This window comes from Lampetra planeri, chromosome 11, assembly GCF_965212315.1.
Source record: "Lampetra planeri chromosome 11, kcLamPlan1.2.h2, whole genome shotgun sequence".
In the NCBI taxonomy this organism is placed as follows: domain Eukaryota; kingdom Metazoa; phylum Chordata; class Hyperoartia; order Petromyzontiformes; family Petromyzontidae; genus Lampetra; species Lampetra planeri.
This window is the reverse complement of record NC_136117.1, coordinates 11,207,520-11,229,056: the sequence shown is the minus strand read 5'-3', so window position 1 is coordinate 11,229,056 and position 21,537 is coordinate 11,207,520. Positions and strand designations below refer to the sequence as shown.

At 43.7% G+C, this 21,537-nt stretch overlaps 1 protein-coding gene across 4 annotated transcripts; it reads left to right on the top strand.

Moving 5' to 3' along the window:
- Positions 1 to 4,451: 4,451 nt before the first annotated feature.
- On the top strand, positions 4,452 to 20,686 carry LOC144721310 (HMG box-containing protein 1-like). Of its 4 annotated transcripts, none has more exons than XM_078598836.1 (11): positions 4,452 to 4,526; positions 7,113 to 7,332; positions 9,342 to 9,693; positions 10,093 to 10,210; positions 10,633 to 10,753; positions 11,025 to 11,152; positions 11,457 to 11,619; positions 12,522 to 12,666; positions 14,018 to 14,251; positions 15,705 to 15,846; positions 17,234 to 20,686. In XM_078598836.1, exons 1-11 carry the CDS (start codon positions 4,512 to 4,514, stop codon positions 17,252 to 17,254), a joined length of 1,659 nt encoding a protein of 552 aa, XP_078454962.1. In that variant the 5' UTR covers positions 4,452 to 4,511; the 3' UTR covers positions 17,255 to 20,686. The 4 variants fall into 4 exon arrangements, with proteins under 4 accessions (XP_078454962.1, XP_078454963.1, XP_078454964.1 ...); XM_078598837.1 differs by lacking the exon at positions 4,452 to 4,526 and adding an exon at positions 5,064 to 5,191; XM_078598838.1 differs by lacking the exon at positions 4,452 to 4,526 and adding an exon at positions 5,266 to 5,289.
- The last annotated feature ends 851 nt before the right edge of the window (positions 20,687 to 21,537 follow it).

Below are 21,537 nucleotides of genomic sequence, written 5' to 3'. Positions count from 1 at the left end.
GATGAGCCATGAAGCTCTTTTTCACAGATGTCCAAACATTTGGCGGGTCAGCAAGTTACAACAGAGAACAATTACAAAAGAAAAACAAACATAATACAGCAAATCAGAGAAAAACTGTGCCACATGAGAAATGTAAAATATTCATTCAAACGTAGATAAATGTTAAGTTAGTGAGCACCTATTAAGCCCGGCACTGCCCACGGAAGGGGCATTTACGTGTGTACAGCATACCCATATATTGAAGGTTATAGGGCATTGTGATAGTGAATGCCATACCTGGCAATCCATACGGTTTATCCGTATTCTTGTTTTCAAATCCATACGGCTTAAAGCCGTTTAAATTCGGGCAAAAAAAAGTGTTTTGTCTATTTGTGTTTTTCCCTTGCGATGGAATTTTGCAAGACGAACGTTGAGATTTATAAGGGCACGCGTGGGTGGTGAACAAATGAGGTCTGAATTGGTCTGTAAATAAGGTAAGGGCACTGATAAGGGGCTTGACACGTGTGGAGAATGGACTGACTTGCATCCCACTGGGATTTTTGCACACAGCATTGATCTACGGTGGGTTTTTCTGCAAGACTTTGCTGTTTTTTCCTGGGTTTTTCTGTTGCGCGTAGTCACTCTACGATGTTTCTTTGTCCATGTTATTGTTTGTTGCGGTTGCACCCGAGTCAAGAGCCGCATGGCTCCAGTGCTACACCGAATAAATGAAATGAAACTGAAACAAGGGTGAAGACGACGACGCGAGAGAGATGCGAAGAGACGACACAATGGGGGTGCGATGTGCATATGTCAGCTGCCACTCAACCACTGGGGCAGCGGCGGTGAAGCGGTGAGCATCGCTCTGCGCCACGATTCGTGCTCACGGCCAACAGCAGTTGTGACGATTATCTTTGAACCGGTAACCTGGGCCTCCTCCCCCTAGGTCTACTCAGCCTCGAATGCACACAACGTTGGTGTACGGTGCTTTTTCTGCAATAATTTGCTGTCTTTTCTTGGATTTTCTGTTTGTACATAGTCACTTTAAGATGTTTTCTTGTTCATGTTTTTGTTTTGTTGCGGTTGCACCCGATTCAAGAGCCGAATGGCTCACAGGGCTATGCCTAATAAATGAACTTGAACTTGAATGAGTTACCCGGGGGGGTGTACCTTCACAGGTGCTGTTCGCTAACAGCACTTGCCCCACCAGCCCGTCAAGGCTACACGGGGGATCTTTGTCTTTGTCTCGGGCTGACCCCCCCTCCCCCGTCCATTCATTCGGGGGAATCCGCCCTCGGCCACGCACGGCGACCAATTAGAGGGACCTCCGCTCGAACCAATCACAGGCGAGGACTTGCAATGTTGCTGGGCCAGCCCAGCCAATCAGCGCGCGTCTTCAGCGTTCCAGCCAATGGGAAGAGCTCGCTTTACTCGGTGGCGATTTACATTTCCTACCGCGTACGGGCGTTTGTTTGCGTGCGACGCGATCCGATTGGGTGAAATGTCTTGCGGCTCGACCAATCGACGTGCGTGTTTTGGTTTTGGGACCACGTGCGTCGCGCGGTCCAATCGGGCGCGAGACGGTCGCCTTATGCGCTGTAGGGAACTCGAGCGGGCCGCTCGCCCTGGTTTAACAAGGGGCCGCGGCGAATTGACGCCGCTTTGTTTACGTTTCGCGGCAGGGGTGGGGGGCTTAAGAGTCACGTCCTCGGCTCTCTGGTTGGGAACGAAAGGCCCGTTGCTCGAAACATCGCCCGCTATATATGTATTCCTGGTCACGGCAACGGTGTTATTGACTAAATGCGTTTAATGGGTTTTTGTGTTGTTATTTGTGCTCGTGTGTGCACCGTTGCAACAATCAAAAAAGTTTGTTCCCTTGGGAATTGGGCAGGAGGGGTAATTAAAACATTGCAAGCGACAGTGAACCACCGGTGTGGTGAAGTATGGTCAAACAATTCCCCGATCAATGACCGATGGAGAGATGGCGATCGATTGGAGGGGAAGGCTTTCATTCAAGTGGATTCGTGATTGTGTGGAATATTGACAGGACAGTTGTAAATCCATTTCCAGCCTGCCGAATACCAAGTTATCCATTACAATTAGACTCCATTCGTTGTGGTACTATCTTGTTGGGGAAACGCTTCGTGTGTGTGTATTTAATGTGGATCGCCGTAGACAAGACAGCTGGGCCACGGTAAAAGCAACAACATGGAACTTTGTTTATGATTGTAACTGCTCACTCCGAGCTACAAATGCCCTGTCAGTGCATTGTCTTTGTACTGGTCGCGTTTTAGAATTCTCTGGTGTGGCACTGCTGAGACGAGGGCTTAGAGAAGTTTGTCTGATGGAAGCCAAAACGTTTCAGAGACTGCCGGATATTATCAGATCATGTCTATTTGCATGTTCACAAGCACGTGTGTGGTTAATGCAGACATGATTCCTTGCAAAAAAAAAGGTTTCTATTTGGTGGTGTTTGAACATCTGAACACCACTTGTGTTTTATTGCCAGAAAGGGTCAAGCCGCTTCGTATTGTTTCGTAAATGAGACGGTTCATCTACGACAGCCTGTCCAGGAAGGCATGACAACAATGGGGAGGGGGGAGTATGTTAAGCATAGGCCATCATGTAACGTACAATCCGGTGTGAAGTGCCACAATGATCCATTCCCTGCAGTATCTTTACGTTCAAGTTCATTTATTTGGTATAGCCCTGTGAGCCATTCGGCTCTTGAATCGGGTGCAACCACAACAAACAAAAACATGAACAAGATAACATCTTAAAGTGAATATGTGACTATGTGCAAACAGAAAATCCAAGAAAAGACAGCAAAATATTGCAGAAAATGCACCGTACACCAACACTGTGCAAAAATCCCAATGGGATGCAAGTCAAACAACAACTACCACAAGACAACTTAGATTAAGGCTATGAGTTTGTTTCTAAATTGGGGGCAGCCAAAGAGCCTCCACGCATCTCCGCAAGCCGCATGTTGTCGACCCCTGGGCTAGCTGGAGGATCTTTATATTTCTGTAAACGATTTTTTTTTTTTACCAGGTAAGGCCCACTCTTGAAAAATATTTGTATAGCTCAGTGGGTTTACTCGTATAAATAAACTTCTGATCACACGTATGGTTCTATTTTGAAATGATAGCCCGGCGAAGCGGTTTATCGCGTGGAAATATATAAAAGCCAAATATTCTAAATGTGGGAGGGGGAAACCCGAGGGCAACGACCACGGGGAGAGAGAGAGACACCACAAACTCCAAATATACATAATAGGTTTTACCCTTTCTGACAATAAAACAAATGTGTTAAGATTTTGATTTAAAGCTTTCGTGACTGCAGGGATTCATATTCTTGGTTCTTTCGGTAAAGTCACGTAGAAGGGAAATAATGAAATAATAAAAATATAAAACAATAAAAATTCTCACGACGTTTCGACTGCAACACAAGAAATCATTATTAGGTGTGAAATCCACAGCAAGAAAAGTTAAAAATTAAAAAAATATTGGATTTCACACCTGATGATGATTGCTTGTGTTGCAGTCAAAACGTCGTGATAGTTTTTATTGATTTATATTTGTATTTTTTTATTTCCCTTCTACGTGACTTTACCAATGAAACCAAGAATATGTGTTAAGATGTTAAAATACCAAACTGAAACATTTTGCAAGGAAGCATGTCTGCATTATACTCTGGTTTTTTTCGGTAAAGTCACGTAGGTTAAAAAGAAAAAAAAACAAATTAAATCACGACGTTTCTGTATCACTTGATAGTAATTTTGCTGTGACGGTTCCACCTGAAGGCTTGTTGCCTCCGAAACGTGATTTAATTAATGTTTTCTTTTTAACCTACGTGACTTTACCAAAAAAAACAGAGTATGGATCCTTGCAGTCACGAAAGCTTAAAATCTAGAATGTCTGCATTAACCACATATACTTGTGGTGGACATGCAAACAAAAAAAACATGCTCTGATCTTAACACAACTGTTTCATTGCCAGAAAGAGTAAAACATTTTCTTATATTTTGATACTGGCAAGAGGTCCCATGATGTAGCTGCTCACAACCGAGCTCTCAATGTCCTCATAGTGGCATTGTCTTTGTGCTGTTTGCCTTTTGGCGTCCTCTGGTCTAACACTGAGACGACGCTGTGGACCAATCAGTTTCAAAGCCAATGCATAATAAATTTCCAGAGCATGTTTTTGTGTTTGCATGTTCACCAAAAGTACGTGTGTTTAATGCAGACATGCTTCCTTGCAAAAGGTTTCAGTTTGGTGTTTTAACATCTTAACACAACTGGTGTTTTATTGCCAGAGTGGGTAAAACCTATCATGTATATTCTGATACTGGCAAGGGAAGTCCCATGATCCAAACATTCAACAGGCGTCAGGGTCGGGATAGGACCCACGACCTCCTTGCACACCAGGCGAGGTAGTCAACATCTCGCCATAGGAGGTGGTGGTGGGGGCGATTCGCCGCGGTCCCTGACGATGCCGTGGGGCTTGCTGCGTCAGCTGGAGTGACGAGCGCCATGGCGAGCGGCTCGGTGAGTCTCCACCTCCTCCTCCCCGCGGTGTTTGGCGACCCACAGCCGCCCTCAGCCGCGAACCTGAGCGGGTCGAGGGCGCTCGCTAAGGGCGACGGTCCGCGCACGGGAATAGTTCCCTTCCACTTCTTCTTCTTAACCCACGCGACCTCCAAAGCGGAGTTAGAACTTCGGAGGAGTCAACTTCGAGCGTCGGGGCTCGCCAATTGTTTTTGTTTGAATGAAGTTTTTTTGAGTTCCCGAAACCCCTCCCCTTCTTCCCCCCTCCTCCCCCATCGCCCTCCTCCCCTTCCCCCTCCTGCTCTCACCCTCATCCTCTTACCCCTCCCTTCTCCCCCCCCTGCCCTCACCCCTACCCCCAACCTCTTACCCCTCCCTTCCCCCTACCCCCGTCCCCTTCTCTCGCCCCCTCAACCCCCCCCCCTGCCCTCACCCCCAACCTCTTACCCCTCCCTTCTTCCACCCCCCCTCCCCTCTGTTACCCCCCCCCGCTACCCCCCCCCCCGCTACTCCCTCCCCTTTTCAAGCCCCCTCCGCCCCTCCCCTACCCCCCCACACCCTCCACTCGCCCCATTCATTGACACGAGACTTCTTGTTGTGATTCGCTGCTGCCACCGCTTGCCCCGAAAACTCGGACGGCGCGTCGCCGCCACCGCCGTCGTGAGGTTCGTAGTTTTGTTGTTGTTGACAGCGCTTGGCTGTCTAGTGTTCTTGCTGCTGCTGCTACTGCTGCTGGCCTTGACGATGATCCTCCGCTGCGTCGGTGGGTGAAGGGAGTCCTCCCCCCCCACACACACCCCGAGGCTTGTCGTGTCCGAGTGGGTTTTTGGGCCCTCTTTGTTGCTGCTGCCGCGTTGTGTTGACGAAACGCTCTGGAGGAGACGGCTAAAATGGCCGCAGGGCGCCCTCCCCCCTCCTCCTCTCTCGCTCGCCCTCCTCCTGTCCGCTTCGTTCACTGTCCGCTCACTTGTTTACGCGTTAAGACAACAACAACAACACCACCAACACCGCCACCACCGCCACCCGCGCGCGAGTGTCGTTTGGAGTTTGTCCTTAAAAGTTGAACTGAACGCGGCGCCACAACAAAGCGAGCGGAGGGGGTCAGTGTTGTCGATGTGTCGGAATTGTCCATCGCAGGCTAAGAGGAGGGGTGCGTGCTAAGTTTGAGCAAAGGACATCATCATCAGTATCATCAGCAGCAGCATCGGCAAGCAGCACTTTGTGGGTTTTAAACTCGCAGCTGGTGACGAAGACGTGCGGTTAACTTGAAATGGACGACTGGCTCAATAGCCACTGGGGACGTAGAATGGAAGTGTTGTGTTTTTATTTAAAAGTCGTGTGTGAAGTCATCGTGAGTCGCTATGAGTGGGAGGTCATTCTATATCTTTATATATTTTTTGGTGGTCGATTGTCATTGTTGGGGACCATATTGTTGGCTTTTCACAGAGACGCCAGTAAAATATATAATTGATTTTTTTTTGAAGCGACGATTTCCACGTTTTTGTATTCAAGCCGACGTGTATATCTGCAATGTTCGTTCATAAAACGTGTTTATAACCCTGGCTTGTAGCTCTCGATGGGTTACAGTACTTGTTTTTAGTTGTACTTATGAAAGAGATGGGGCTTAGTTTGTAGTGGCAGTTTACCGTTAAACGTTTTTTTAACAAACTCCTTTTGGGATTTGCAAGACAAATTACATTATTTTGGTGCGTGTGGCATGTGTCGATAACCTGTTTGATTCATTGACATTTCGCGCAGCCTTTTTAAAACGAGGAGTTTTAACGCAGCGTTATAATGTATACGCGTACCAGCCGAGGTTTGCGAGAATGTGTGGGTTTTAAAGCTGCTGCTTCTATCTTCTGATCGACCGACCATTGCCATGTTGCAATAATGGAGCTCACTAACGTAGTAATTACGTTTGCAAAATAATCCATACATTCCGTACAGTGTAGCTAGCCTAGTACTGCGTTAGAGTACAATTTGGCGCAATACTATAGAAGAATTGAAAACATTTAAGCAGCTGAGAGACTTGCTAACAAAACGTATATTTCTTTTAAAAAGGGGGGCCTGCATCACAATGACAAATAAATTGCAGGAATAAAATAAATTTTCACAACAACGATACGTTAAAGTATTCCAAAAAAAGAATCGTCCGCACATCAAAACAATGAACGCGAACAGAAAGCAACACTAGAGTAACAATGAAATAAGTTTCAGAAATATCGATCGGAATCGATTGCAATGAAACCTTCCAAGCAACGTGTCCATTTTGTTTGGAGCGGAGCGATTTTGCAATCCTTTATAATTTTCTACAGAACCATCCTGGGGTTTTGTTTTGTAACACAATACGTTGGGACACTTGAACAGACAGTTGAATGCCATTCGCGTGCTGCGTATAGATGTGTGTTTGTACGACACTAGACCTGTCGCAGGACTTACTGACATGTCACGTTTGGATAGTGGTCAGTCGGGCTGCCGTCGTGCGTTCGATAAGACTGACCGCTGACTTTAGTTTATGTTGAGCTTGACCTCAAGCAAACCATAAAATACTCTGCCGTCTGCCCCCCCCCCCCCCTATATACACAGTCGCTGCGACTCAAACGCCCGGTGGCCGGGCGAGCCAGCAAGGCGATTCCTTCTGCCAACATGCTACAAGAAGTTCGCGTGGTCCCAGAGTCTGGAACGAAATCCAGAAGCAAATCGGTCTCGGACAGCTCGTACGAGATGTTGCGATGCGATGAGTGCCTTAGCCCATGCTCTCCCAACATCGAGTGTCATCGGACAGAAGAGTTTGGAGTGGAATACGGTGAGTTTTGTTTCGGAGTCCCTTGCGTTGCGAGTCAAACAGCACATGGAAGTTGATGAGTTTATAATCAACTTTGAGCCACCCTTATTGTCAAAGGTTTTGTTTTAATAACACGTTTTATTATCTATGTCAACACAGTAATGGAAAGACTGAAACGAACAGAAGGCCAGTGGATCAATGCAAATGCACTTCTCGAAAACAAAGTCCAGTTTTTCCCCAATGAAAGTGTGCTGAACACTCATCACAGTTGCTGTGACGTGCCTTGAGGCCATTTTAAGGGACACCCAACACAGCTGACTCGCTTAACATCCATTCTAGCCTCTCAAGTATTCTGACTACAACGCATGCACCAAAAAGTGCACTTGGGTTTTAAAACTTGACATTGCACGTTAATTTCCAATTTGTTCATGCTTCATCATCACCTATGGATTGTTGCAGACTAAGTCTGCTTATAAATTACTACTAAATAAAAAGAGCACGGTTCCTGATTTTGTTATCCACACCAGTTTCCTTTTAAGAATTGTATAAACTTAAGTCGGCCATGTGGCAGCCATATGCAGGGGATGTTTGCACTGATCTCTAGGGTTCAAGTTCAGCAGGTCATCTGACAAACAGACCTGGGAAACCCAAACACTGCAAATATATTCAGAGAAAGCTTTTGCCATTAAGTTGTGGAATGCAGTAACAGCATATACAGAGGACACAATTACTTTTTATATCATGCGTATATTAAAAAGATCATTCTCTCACATTTTTGTCCTAACAACAACAAAAATGCAGGCTAAGAAAAATAAAAAGTGATTTTCTTTTCACGAAGTATGTATGTAGAACGTCTCTGGCGCCGTACGTGTTAAAAGCCAATGTTCAGTATTTTTTTTCATAGCCATCTCAAGTTACACAACACTGAGCACGTGTTGGAAAGTAGTCGAGTATACAGCAGTCGCCACAGAGACATGAAACGTGTTGAGTCGGCAGGACTGTTAGGGAGTCTCGGGCAAGTGTGTTGGCTCAAAGCCAGACATGCAAGGTCATGGTATCATGGACTGGGCGAATACATCCTATTTACCATCAGCAGCAATTGTGGGAATTCTTAATTCATCAAAAATGCTTTGTCTAGGCGCTGAGAGATCAAGATTGACAGCTGTAATGTGCCTTTTTCACAATTCTTGCACATGTACAATACTTTTGTCAATCCACTGCTGGATGCATCCCCACTGTGCAAGTTGTGGGGATATTTGGATCGTGTGTTGTTTTGTCAGTGCAGATTCATGGGGAGCATAGACGTGGCAGCATGACACATTGCAAAATAAATTTTGCGACGTGGCAGCATGACACATTGCAAAATTTATTTTGCTGCAGTGCAATTTGTTGACTACTTAGCCCAGCAACAGCCTGCAACACCTGTGTTATGCATGGGGGTCACCTTTTTAAGCTCTTTACTGCTGATGTTCTGCGATCTGACTATATCGGGTTCATTCCAGGTGACTTCGTCAAAGGCTTCTGCAATTCTTAAGTAGCGCTTAATACCAGTTATAAAGCCTTACGGTGAGCTTGTATCCACTTAAATAATTTAAACCAGGTGGCCCGTATGTACTATAAATATAGCATATGTATATGTACGTTGAACTCCTATCGCTAATCGGAGGTATGTGAAAGGACAATAAACTAAACACAAAAAGCAGTTCTAAAGAAATTAGTTTAATGATGTTATACGACTAGGTTTTGTGGTTGCACTGTATGGCTCTCCAATGGGTTTTCGGGTTGTACCACATGTTATGATGTCCAACAATTTGTTCCACGTGCTGGGAGTTCCTTTAGGAACTAAATCAGTTCTGAACTGAATAATTTCTTTAACAATCTGTTCCTGCAGAAGCTCGTAGCACGTGAAGTTAAACGTTGGACATGGCAAACTACGCAACAATGTAATGAATCTGAGTGCTGTGAAACAACGTTTCAAACCTGCCGTCATTAAACGTCTAAACTATTGATGCTTGTTTTGTATCCTCAAGACGACTTGCCTGAGCTACAGGAGGCAAGAGAGAGCAGGACCGTGCCGGCAGCATTTCCCCTCGACTCGGGCGTCTCTCACTGTGAAATAGTCACCACGGCGTCAGAGATCGCGCACTGCTTCATTGCGCGCTCGTCGTCATCGTTGTCACAAGGGATGCACCCCTCCGTCACGATAACGGAGTGCTTTGTGAACAACGCGTCCGGGCCCTGTCTCGCGAAGGCCGTTCATGGCCCGGACTCGGTGGCACAGCCCTGCGGAAGTGGAGGCAGTGGCACAAACTGGCTGACGGAGCTGGCAAACATAGCCACCGGTCCCCAGAGCCCGCTTCTACAGAGCACGTCCATGTGCAGGTGCAGTGACGAAACATGGAGCAATTGTTCATTTGTAGCATGCTATATATTTAGATGATTAAACACCTTTCTTAAGTGCGTCGATTAATTGTCACCATTGTTCGATCCAAGAATAAATGGATCTGTTGGATTTTTATTCTCCATGTTTGTACAGTTTTGTTCGCTCTGTCTAAATGTGTACAGATAATTATAATTTAATTTGCGTAAATTGCATATAATTCTCATATGCGTGATTAACTGCATTTACCATTAGCGTAAGTGTTAATTTTAATCTCTGAATTGTATCATTACATGCCTAATGTATTTCATTTTGCATACATGTAATGTCACGTTTTGTCTATGAAGCTGTTAAGTTTGATTTTAAATGTTGTGATGTGCGTGCGTCTTGGCTTTCCCCAGGTCCCAGCCTGTCTCCCATGTGAGCAGTCAGAACTTGCACTCGTACGCTCGACCTCCACCTTTAACTCTTCACCATTTGTCTACCCCTGCCCGGCGGCACAGTGTCAAAATGGAGCAGGTACTCAATTGCTTACATTTTAGCATAATTATCTGAGTGCTCATGTAAAATGGAATAAAAAAATAACAATCTTTTAACACATAATAAACTTTTTGTGTTGGGTCGCGTTATTTAGAAATGTGTCGTAACCCTCCACCACCCGACACGGCCAATCAGTAAAAAAAGTGTCACTCTTCAACACAACGGTGGGCTAATGTGAACTAATTTGTCTTTTGTCAACGTGACACTTTTTTACTGATTGGCCGTGTCGGGTGGTGGAGGGTTACGACACTTACAAATAACGCGATCTAAACCCAAAAACGTTTATTATGAATAATATTGGTCGCGAAAGCCTACGTGTTAAACTGGTGTTTTAACACAGTTGATTGCTATATATATAGCACGAGGTGCTTGTTATACCGAGTGTACTTTTTGCCATTCAGTCTGGAGAGGATCAAGAGCCTGGCTTGATCTCAATCTCTCCTCGCTCCTCGATATCGGATGATGATGAGCTGGGATGGTCTCACACATGGCCTACCACCGCTTGGCACTGTTTCCTTAAAGGTGAGTCACGGCCACAGCATGACATTGAAATTTGTGTTGCCACTAAACACCGCGTACATTTGGCCACTCCCATTTTGAGTCGTCGACATGCACAATTGTAAAAACCCATAATTTTGATGCTATATCTCGACAGCAAATTTTGTGGCAAAAGCAAGTGCAGCAAAATTGTAATCTACTGATAATTCGTTTTTGGAGCTTCAAACTGATGACCCATTTTGATGTATTTTTTTTTTACATGCGCTTCATTGAATCCTGCTTGCGCATCTGTCAGAAACGAAGGTAATATTCCACGTGGGACCCAAGGCCGAGTGGCAGAGTGTGGAGGAGGTGGCCAGGCAGGAAGAGGCGGGGCGTCTCAATGGAAAACCGCACTGCCAGCGTGCTGGAAGAGCAAAGCTTGTACGACCAACCCTTCCCTACGCAACAGCATTCATTTTGAGCATTCCCTGTTACGTAATCCGCGTGCTGCTGTTTATACAGCGGAGACATTGTTTTTCCTCGACTGCTTTAATCTCGTTAATAGCCTCAATGGGTGTGTAATTGTATGATTGAGAGTGGTTTATACGTATGCTATAAACTGTTTAAGACCGATGGAAAAAAAAAACAATGGACTTTTGAGTATTTTAGCAACAAAAAAATGGTGCTGATAATTGATGCAAGATATTACACTTTTCAGCTCTTGTCGGTTCTTATATTTTTGCAGATTTTGAATTACGGGGTTGATGGTCTGACACTCATCAGTCGGGAGGAGTTTCTTTCCAGTGGACAGTCCCTCATGAGGTTGTCCTTTGACCCTGGCAAGCACGATCAGCCCAAACTCACTGCAGATTGCTTCCTGGATCACCCGTTTTTTGTAAAGAAGAAAGGTGCGTGGCTTTTAGGGGTCATAATATTCCCTCTTAAAAACGCTGTGAAATTGTACGATCCTGTATGCCTTGGGTAATTTGATATTGGCGCAAACCAGACAATGATGTTATCTCACCTCGAGAGGTCCTGTGGTTTTTACGTAATTATATTTTGTATTAACTTAGGCGGGTTGCAGTTTGTGGTTTAAAAATGAAGTACATTTGCAAGCAATTTTTTTTTTATTGCAATATTCAATATAAAAAGGAATAGCTTGGTAATGGCTTTCATGGATGAAAAATAAGAATAGGTTTTACCCTTTCTGGCAATAAAACAGGTGTTAAGATTAACACGTAGGCTTTCGCGACCAATATTATTCATAATAAACGTTTTTGGGTTAGATCACGTTATTTATAAATGTGTCGTGACCCTCCACCACTCGACACGGCCAATCAGCTGGTAATTACATCCAGCATCATGGGCAATTCACCGACACGGCCAATCAGCCAGAATTCTGGTGAATTGCCCGATGATGCTGGATGTAATTACCAGCGAAACGTCGTACTCAAAAACTGTAAATGTTGTGGATTCACTCTTCAACACACCGGTGGGCTAAAGTAGTGAACTATTTGTCTTTTGTCAACGTGACACTTTCTTTGCTGATTGGCCGTGTCGGGTGGTGGAGGGTTATAACACATTTATAAATAACGCGATCTAACCCAAAAACGTTTATTATGAGGTGTTAAGATGTTCAAGCACCGAATAGATACCTTTTGCAAGTCATCAAGTCTGCCACGCGTATTTGTGGTGAACATGTAAACAAACAAACATGAAAGGGTTAAACCTATTCTTACTTTTCATACTTTGATATTGGCAAGAAGGTTCCCATGATTTGGCTCTAATGGAGTTCACCTGGTCTCGGCAGGATGGGCGTCCTTCCACCCAAGCCTGACGGTAATAAAGTACGGCATACCCTGCAGCGACATGGAAGTCAGAGACGTCTGCCTGCCTCCTGACCACCCTCTGGCTCAAAGTTCCGCGGATTCGGGCGTGTTTGATGCTTTTAAAAGGTTTGTAGAAATGTTAATGAGATTTTTTTTGTAGGATTTCAGGTAAGTGATATTTTGAAACTCTTTCCAACTAAGTTTGGAAATGTTGTTGCATAAGCAATGTCAGTCCGTAACGAGATGAGGGAATGATATCTCTCATAATATGAACAACAATTTTTTTTATATGTTGCATTGCTATTGGGGACTTATCTCAGAGAACTGGCCAAATTTATCAAAGAAAACTCTAAAAGAATTATCCTTGCTGGCCAAGGCGATGTTGTGTGACACCTCGTTTGGTATTATATATATCGGGACAAACGCATGTGGGAAAGTATTACATAATCTATGCCTAATGCATGATGTTTAAATGCACATTGAAACTCATTAGCAAGTTGTGTATTCAAAGTTAGAACATTAAATTGAACGTGCATGAAATGTTTTAACTTGAATGTCCTAATGTACTTTTTTTTTTTATATTACACTTGTTAACACGTGGTGGGCTGAAGTGTATTTTTAAAAACAAATTTCCAAGGAGACTAATAGGGTACTTATTGCTATGCCTGGGAAATATCTGTTTTCATGACGCAAAAAAAAATCCTTGGCCAATTGCTGCAAAACATGCCACAATTTACCACGGTTCATGCTTCGATCTCTCCAGAGTTTAGACAAAATTGTCAATTAAATGCATTAAAAGTGCATTATATTCATTTTTTATATTAGAGCATGGAAGCGCATGTGTTAGAAGCCAAAGCATGTCTGTACATTTGCGTACGTACCTCACATGCTAAGCTACACATGTGCATATTTTGTGCATACGTGTAGCTTTGTATGTTTGAATCTCTATTAAATGTTCCTCCCTCAACTCGAGTTGTTAATCGACTATTGGCGTTTCATGGAATTTAACGTGGATTTCAATAGCCATGGAAATTATAATCGAACAAAGTTCGATTTTAGTGACGATCGAACCATGGCACGTTAGAACGTTTAGATGATATGACACTTTCGAAAGTGATTGGACACGTGACAATCCATTGAATGCAAAAAATATATAAAGATGTACAGCTCTTAGTCAGTGGGCTTGTTTGATTATAATTCATGCTGCTCATCGTGGGTTTAGGGTTGGTAAACTGGTGATTTTATTTTTAAATATGCATCGATTATCGATAACGTGACAAAGAATGAAAAGAACAACCCTTCCCTTAATGCAGTGGCTCGCCAGATTGCGTTAAGTTTTTCTCACCGTAACGTAATTTACAGAGCTTCATGACGAAGGCTCGCATTGCAGAGAATTAACCGTGAATGTCACGTACGAATGTCGCGGTGAAGAAGATGAGGTGACGTCTTAACGCTCTGCGCTTAACCCGCGCCGCAGCTTCGACTTCACGCCCATGGACTCGTCGGCGGTGTACGTGCTGAGCAGCATGGCGCGCCAGCGCTGCGCGTCGCTCGGCGGCCACAGCTCGGGCCCCGGCGCGGCCGCCGGGGCCACAGCCCCCGCGACGCCGAACACGCCGATGCGGAACAAGCGGCCAATGAACGCCTTCATGCTGTTCGCCAAACGCTTCCGCGTCGAATACACCAAGATGTACCCGGGCAAGGACAACAGGTTTGCGCGGCTGCTGTTAACGTGGTTTAATGTGGAAATGCGCAGTTTACACTGGACTATTTTGTTTTCATTGAGCCGGTTCATTTTACAGCAAGTATCTCTCCTGGTCATATTGTGTCGGCGCCTATGATCAAATGACCAGGATGCTGAGCAGTGTTGAGCCTGAAGAGTGTTTTTGGAATGGTTATCACCGTGCCTAAAAACATTGCTATAGGATGCAGGTTTATGTTGTGGGCAGTAGAGGGCGGTACAGCAAAGTCTATTGAATCGTACAATGCTCCTACGTTTTTGCTCCCCGCCTCACCAACCGTTACTGGCCAGCATGAAGTGTTCTCAAATAACCTCCGTGGTCCGCACAGCATGGAGGCCCTCGTCTAATGGTGGCTGGGTAAAAGGGCTGTGCAGGAACACGTAGTCTTGTCAGTGGCAAAGGCGCAATATTCATGGGTGTGCAGCCAAGTCTGTCTTACTCGGAGCTTTGGAAGGGGCAACGTGTGTTGTATCGTGTGTTCAAATTGCAATGAGAATAGTCGGTTCTATAACGCGGTAGTTGCGTTCCTGAAGAACACCGCGTTAAGAAAAAATTGCGTTGAAGTAAATATGCGTTACGACGACCCCATTGTAAGTCGAAAATATCGTAAGTCGAAGATGGCCTAACCTACCTAGGAGTCTTAAAGAATGGTGATAATTTAGCAAAACAGCAATTTACAGTACCATACTGTATAAACTATATACTGTATGTATTTATTAATTACAATACTGTATTGCACAGTAAAATGTAAAGTAAAAAAAACAAGGTAAATTCTTAGCCTACCTATATGAACTGGAATTTAATAGATAGGATTGTTTCCTGAAAAAACTATCTGTTATAAAAACTTTTAACATGCATTGAACGTATTGTATCGTGGTAACCTTAAAATGAAATCGCTAAAGCTACGTATCATACATGCATTGAACGTATCGTAACGTATCATGTTGTACTGTACTCGCCAACATTTTGTCCGCCGTCTGCATACTTGAACGATGTTAGGTTGTTGATGGCAATTTTGTCGTATCGCCATCGTAAGATCGAAATATCGTAAGTCGGACCATCGTAATCCGGGGACTACCTGTACGGTAAAGTACAGTCCGCGATAACACGTGAGATGCGAACGCAGGCTGAGCAAAGACTGAGACGCGTGAGTAGCATTTAGAAGCATCCAGCATTATGCCTGCCATGCGTGATGCTACGCCATGGCAGCAGTACGACCGCTTATTCCTTCTCGTGTGACGTAGTTCCGCTCGCTCATTCGCATTATATCCAATTCGCATTCTGCGTTCTAAAAAAATGCGTTCCCTAATGCATTCATCGCATTGTATCCAATTCGCGTGATGAAAACGCGCTTTGCAGGAAAAGTTGCCGTAAAGGCGTTGATAGGGAATGCTGCGTGCGATTGGGTTGGCGGGTTCACAGGGCCGTCAGCGTGATGCTCGGGGAGCGATGGAAGCGGATGAAACCGGAGGAGAAGCTCGTTTACGAGCTGGAGGCAAAGGCGCTCGCGGATGAGCAGAAGCACCTCAATCCGGACTGCTGGAAACGCAAGCGCACCAACTCGGTCTGTGTGGCACCCGTGAATGGGGAATGCATTAATGCTTTAGTTATTTCCATCTTGTCTGTAGTAGGGGGTCATAACATGTATGGATGATCCATTCTAAAATACCCAAAACTCGAGTGTAAAGTTGTCACAATGCAGGACCTACCCTCTAAAAAGACGCCAGGCGGCAATTCAATCTGGCACTTTAATGATAAACCTTGCCGATCGAGCCAATGATGTCACCTGTCACGTGCTTTCCCCCTTCCCTCATGACCTGAAGTGCATCATCTAGCGATATCGTGTGCCATGAGACGTTGTCTCGCATGGCTCTGACGGTAATATCATTAATTAAATACGTTGAATTAAGTAAGTGTTAGAAAAACCCCACTTAAAAAATATATTGCTTGTAAATGAATGTCTATTATAGCCATTGTGATTTGACTGTTTCGTTGTATTTGAAACCATAGTTTCAGAAGTGCCAGCTCATTTGTCTGACATTGGCACAGCATCGGTCATCTGTGCCACCTCTATGCTAAATTTCCACATTCTCTTGCTGGCCAAAAGACAAAGCTAATTCTGAAATGTGTACACCACTGACTCCTTCATACCATTTGAAGCCAAATGTATGTTTATACAACAACAACAACAATGATGTTGCAACAAAATACTGTCAAATTTACACTTATAAAAGAAAACTCCCTGAAAATATGTTCTTCCAGTGACATAAATCTGACGGTGTCGTCGCCTTAGCGTCACCGTGAATGCTTATTGCAGGAGTGTATTGTACGTACTCGCAGCACTTGTACGACAGCCTCAATGTCCCTTGATGTTAAGTGGAGGTTGTATTCTCCCGTGTATAGCAGCTGTTCCAACTGTGACCCGCCTGTATTTCTGCCCTGCACCAATATTGGCAGCCTTTTGTGCTTGGACCTGACCTTAACCATGTTTGGTCACGCAGCTCCACTTTCCGCTCTATTCCACATTTACCTTGAAGAAGGATTTTGCATCTTCTTAGGTTTTTTCGGTAAAGTCACGTAGGTAAAACATCAAAATGAATGAAAATAAAATAAAATCAAAATTCACGACGTTTCGGAGGCAACACAAGTCTCCGTCATCAGGTGGGACCGTCACAGCCAGATTAGCTGCAATTTTGATTTTATTTTATTTTCATTCATTTTGATGTTTTACCTACGTGACTTTACCGAAAAAACCTAAGTAGAAGATGATTCCTTGCAGTCACGAAAGCTTCAAATCAAGGATTTTGCAGCAAAATGTGGTGGTAAATAATGGACGAGGCGGTGAGAATTTCCGAGCAAGTTGTATTGTTTACCGTGCGTAAAAATGCACAGAACAATAGAATTGCCAGGTGCTTTTTTAACGTTACTTTTGAAAATGTTTTATGTTACAGACCAGCCATCAAGAAAGATGAAGAGGAAAAATAAAATTCCCCGATGATGACTGGAACACCACAGATATATATATAAATATTACACCTAATACTTTGCTTTTTAAAAAATGTGCAAGTATAAAAATCAAAGTTACAACTCGTTTTTCTTACACATAGTCCCTATTTTAAAGATATTTTTCTTTTTTAACGGTATGTGTTTGACCGGACTTGCTGCGTTTGCGCGAGAGGCACAGGCCACGAGCGTCTGGTTTTACGTAGACAGCAGGGTCTGTTCGTTTTGCCTATTCGAGTTTGTTGATTGACACTTTCAGGTATACTTCTGAGCCTCCAACGCAATTAGTAAACCAAAATAACTCTGATCAGTTAGAAATCTTCCATAATAGTCCGCTGTAATGTTAGTACATTCTATAGTACAACAAACGTGTGCATGCAGCATAAACAAAGAACAGTTTGCCACGAGTGTTTTTATTTTATTTCCTTATAGGGGGCACATCACTGGCCAATACAATTTCCCAAGCCATTGTGGCCGAGCGCTTTGGAGAGATTCGAACAGCCAGAGCAGACTGGAAGATGCTTGGAAATGGCCTGGGATAGGATCATTTAATTGTTGTTCTTTTGAATAGGTTTGGACTGCAAAACGAACAGATCTAGTTTGTGCCCAAGGCTCAAAACAGACTTAGACCTTAGCACACGTTTTTGGTAGAGCCGAAAGTGTATCATGTGTCCACCACTAGAATTCTACTTCAGGTAAATTTCATAGTAGAGTCTACTATAACGAATTGTAATCTAAAAATATATAAATATATATAATTTTAAATGTGCCTTAAAATGTTAAGCGGTGCCTATATATAACAATATTAGTGTGGTGCTATTGACTAATCTTCGCATTGTTGGATAAAGATTTACGGATGGCAGAACGGTATTGCTCAATGTTACCGTCTCTGATAGTGTAATAGGGCAGATTTATGAGAGTGCAAGTATTAGCATACAGTTCTATCCATGTGAACCCTCGTTTAAAAAAAAAAATCTTCAGGAATACATCGAATAGCTGTTGTTATTTTTGTACATTTTTAAATCGGACAGCAAGGCTGTGTTCAGTGCGTGCTTGATTTCTGGCATTTAAGCAACACTGGTTTCGATTCCATCGCGTAACGATGGATGTTAAATGTCATGATCGCAGCCCCAAATCTAACAAAGGTTTACAGTTAGTACTTTAACCTGCCAACATGCCTGCAGTAAAGCGTAGGGGGTCGTGAAAAAATGTTGGGTGAAAAGCCTTCAAATGATAACTCGTCTCGGCTTCCTTCATTAGGCCTTGTTCAATACTCGTATTCTGAAAAGGGTAGTAGTTAAAACTGCAGTCTACCGTGGGCATGTCTAAATGCCAAAGAGCTTTGCACTTTAAAAAAACATTAAACTATGATAGATTCAGAGCTTCACTTATGCAATATATATCTGTTCAGAATTGTGTGACTTCACTAATTTGTCAAACCACAATGGCTGTCCTTCCAGTTGCAGCCTGTCGTGAGAAACTTTGCACATTGTAGACAATTGTTTATTAGATGTTGCTTCGCATTTTATCTTTCTTGTTTATAGCATCTTTTAGTAAAACTGGCTTATGGTACAGGGATCGCACAAATGCAGGTTTCATTTTAGCATGTTTGACTCTGTTTCACATTAATTTGCCCAGCATAATTTTGCATGCATGTAATGGCCTTAGGTTTATTTTGACACTGGCGTTCAATTCAGAACCTTGATTTCCAGACATGATTGCAGTAGCAGTTAATTCAATCTGTAAGTGAAATCGGCTCACTTGTCTGGATGGTGTAAAATATGCACATCCTTGTATCAAAAATTGTAAGCGTTTTTTTCTGTTTAAACGAGTGCGACCCCTGTATTATGTGGGATATATTACTTTACAGAATTTCTAGCACTTTGAATAAACTTTTTTGCCAAAAAAAGACGTTTATAAGTTTTTAATCTTTGCGCCTGCCATTACTGGCAGAGGATTATAAAGGCTCATGGTGCCTGAGGCAGTGAGAACAAATATCTTAGAGCTATGAAAATATGTTTTGTAAAATTTATTTGGCTTCTTGATATGTATGCACTGGAGAAACCGAAGTATATATTTAAAATTAGATGTCGATATGTTTCAAGGTTAGAATGACATTTGCAGGCTTATAAAGGGGAACAATATAGATTGGTGTATTAAAGCAAACTTTGTTTGCGATGCATTTGGCTTAACTACCTATGCTGCTAAGAGCATGCCATGGCACAAAGGCACGTGATCAACAGGGATGCATTAAGGAAACTGGCCGAGGTTCAATCCCAGATGACCCTTTACCGATTTGCAACGTGACCAGCGTGTCCACTAGATGGTGCTATGACGCCAAGTATTCATCACAAGCACGCGTGCTAGATGATGCCGTCCAGCAATTGCAAAACCGAATGCACGCGATGGAGGGAGGCAAGATTCGAAATTGCTCGTAGGTAACGAGTTTCTTGTGGAACCATACGTACACAAAAACAAACTACAACAAGAGTTGCAAACATTAGTGACCAGTTCTAACCACAAGACTTGAGTGAGTCGAGTCAGAGCACATTAAAATCCACCACTCGGCACCCACAAATTATCCACAATTTAACTGAAAAGAATTATAAATGGGAGCCAATTTGTGCACTTTACCTTAGCGATTTTTGGATAGCTCATTTAGCAGGGCACACGTAAATTAACTCGTTTCATAAAGATGCATCATGTTGCACCATTATCCACTGTAGGAACGCACTAAAGAGTGCTTGATCAGAAAAGGAGAAGACAATTGAGCATTGTAGCATACATTCAAACGATATGGCTTCAAGGAACATTTAAATAAGAGAATGGAATACATTGTGCCTACGTGATAAGCAAAATCCCTCGCCCATGTAACACTCATTTTTATTACCCATGCTTCGTTTACCACACTCATTCGCACTCATTTTGCGAAACTGACCTGTAACTTAATAGCTGTCAAAATCAAGAGAGCATTGCCATGGAGAGGGAACTTTAGGGAAAACAGTGGTTGCTTTTTTAACATAAAAGCAGCATAGCGCGTGAATGCGTATGATCAATTCACCGGGAATGCGCCAAATCTTGGAAGCTAAGCAGGTTCTCAGCCTGGACAGTTCTGCATAGCTACGTGGTGGCCTGCAGAGGAACCTGCGGGGGGAAACATGCGAATAGATCGTCTCACTTGCTTGCTCCCGCGTCTGTGCTCCCATGGCCTTCACTGCCCGTGCCAAGAGGCCCTCTTCCAACGGTGGGTTGACAAAACAGCTCCGCACGTACGAAGCGTTTATGTTCGCGTTATTCGGTCTGCGCGAGTTTGTTCGCAACGTGCATCTGGTGTGAGTGCAGAGGCACTGGGATGTTGGGTATTCAGTTGCTCGTTGAATTAAAATTGTAGTGTGTCTTCATTCAGGGGTCCATTCTACTTTTTGTGCAGGTAGAACTTGGAGGTGTTTTTTTCTTAAGTCGAGTAAATTGAGTTCAGACTCCCTTTTGCACACAAGAAAAATGTTGCTACACTCCTGAAACATTCGCTGTTGAAAAAAAAATCAATGAAGTGAAATATTGTCTGAACCATTCAACATGCACATAGTGTGTACACGTGAATCAATGAGTTTGCCTGTAGGTACTGCCATACACTCAGACAAATACAGCCATTCGTGCAACGATTTTCCACTGCTGGTAGAAGGCCTTCACCTCCATACTGCCCAAACGTCTTAGAAAGGGTGGGAGTAGCCACCTCTTCTTGGTTCTTTCGGTAAAGTCACGTAGAAGGGAAATAGTAAAATAATAAAAATAAAACAATAAAATACAATTCTCACGACGTTTCGGCCACAACGCAAGCAGCCGTCCTCAGGTGAAGAACAGGGCTGCCGGAAAGACAGCGTCTCATTCAGACGCTGTCTCTCATTCAGACGCTGGTTTATTTTTATTATTTTATTATTTCCCTTCTACGTGACTTTACCGAAAGAACCATGAGATGAATCCCTGCAGTCACGAACGTTTTAAATCGAAAAGTAGCCACCTCTTCTAAGTAGCCGGGGTTTACTCTCCAACACACAACCGGTGTGCTGTACTAATAACGAATTGCCATGTTTTGTTTACGTGACAAACCTTACTAATTGGCTGTGTCGGGTGGTGGCGGGTTTAACGAAAAGTTTACGCGCTCTAATAAAAACCTCATCTCCACACTTTACCCCAACACACCCATTGTAGTGCACCAAATTGCTACCGCTGGTCGAACAAAACTGGGCGAGAT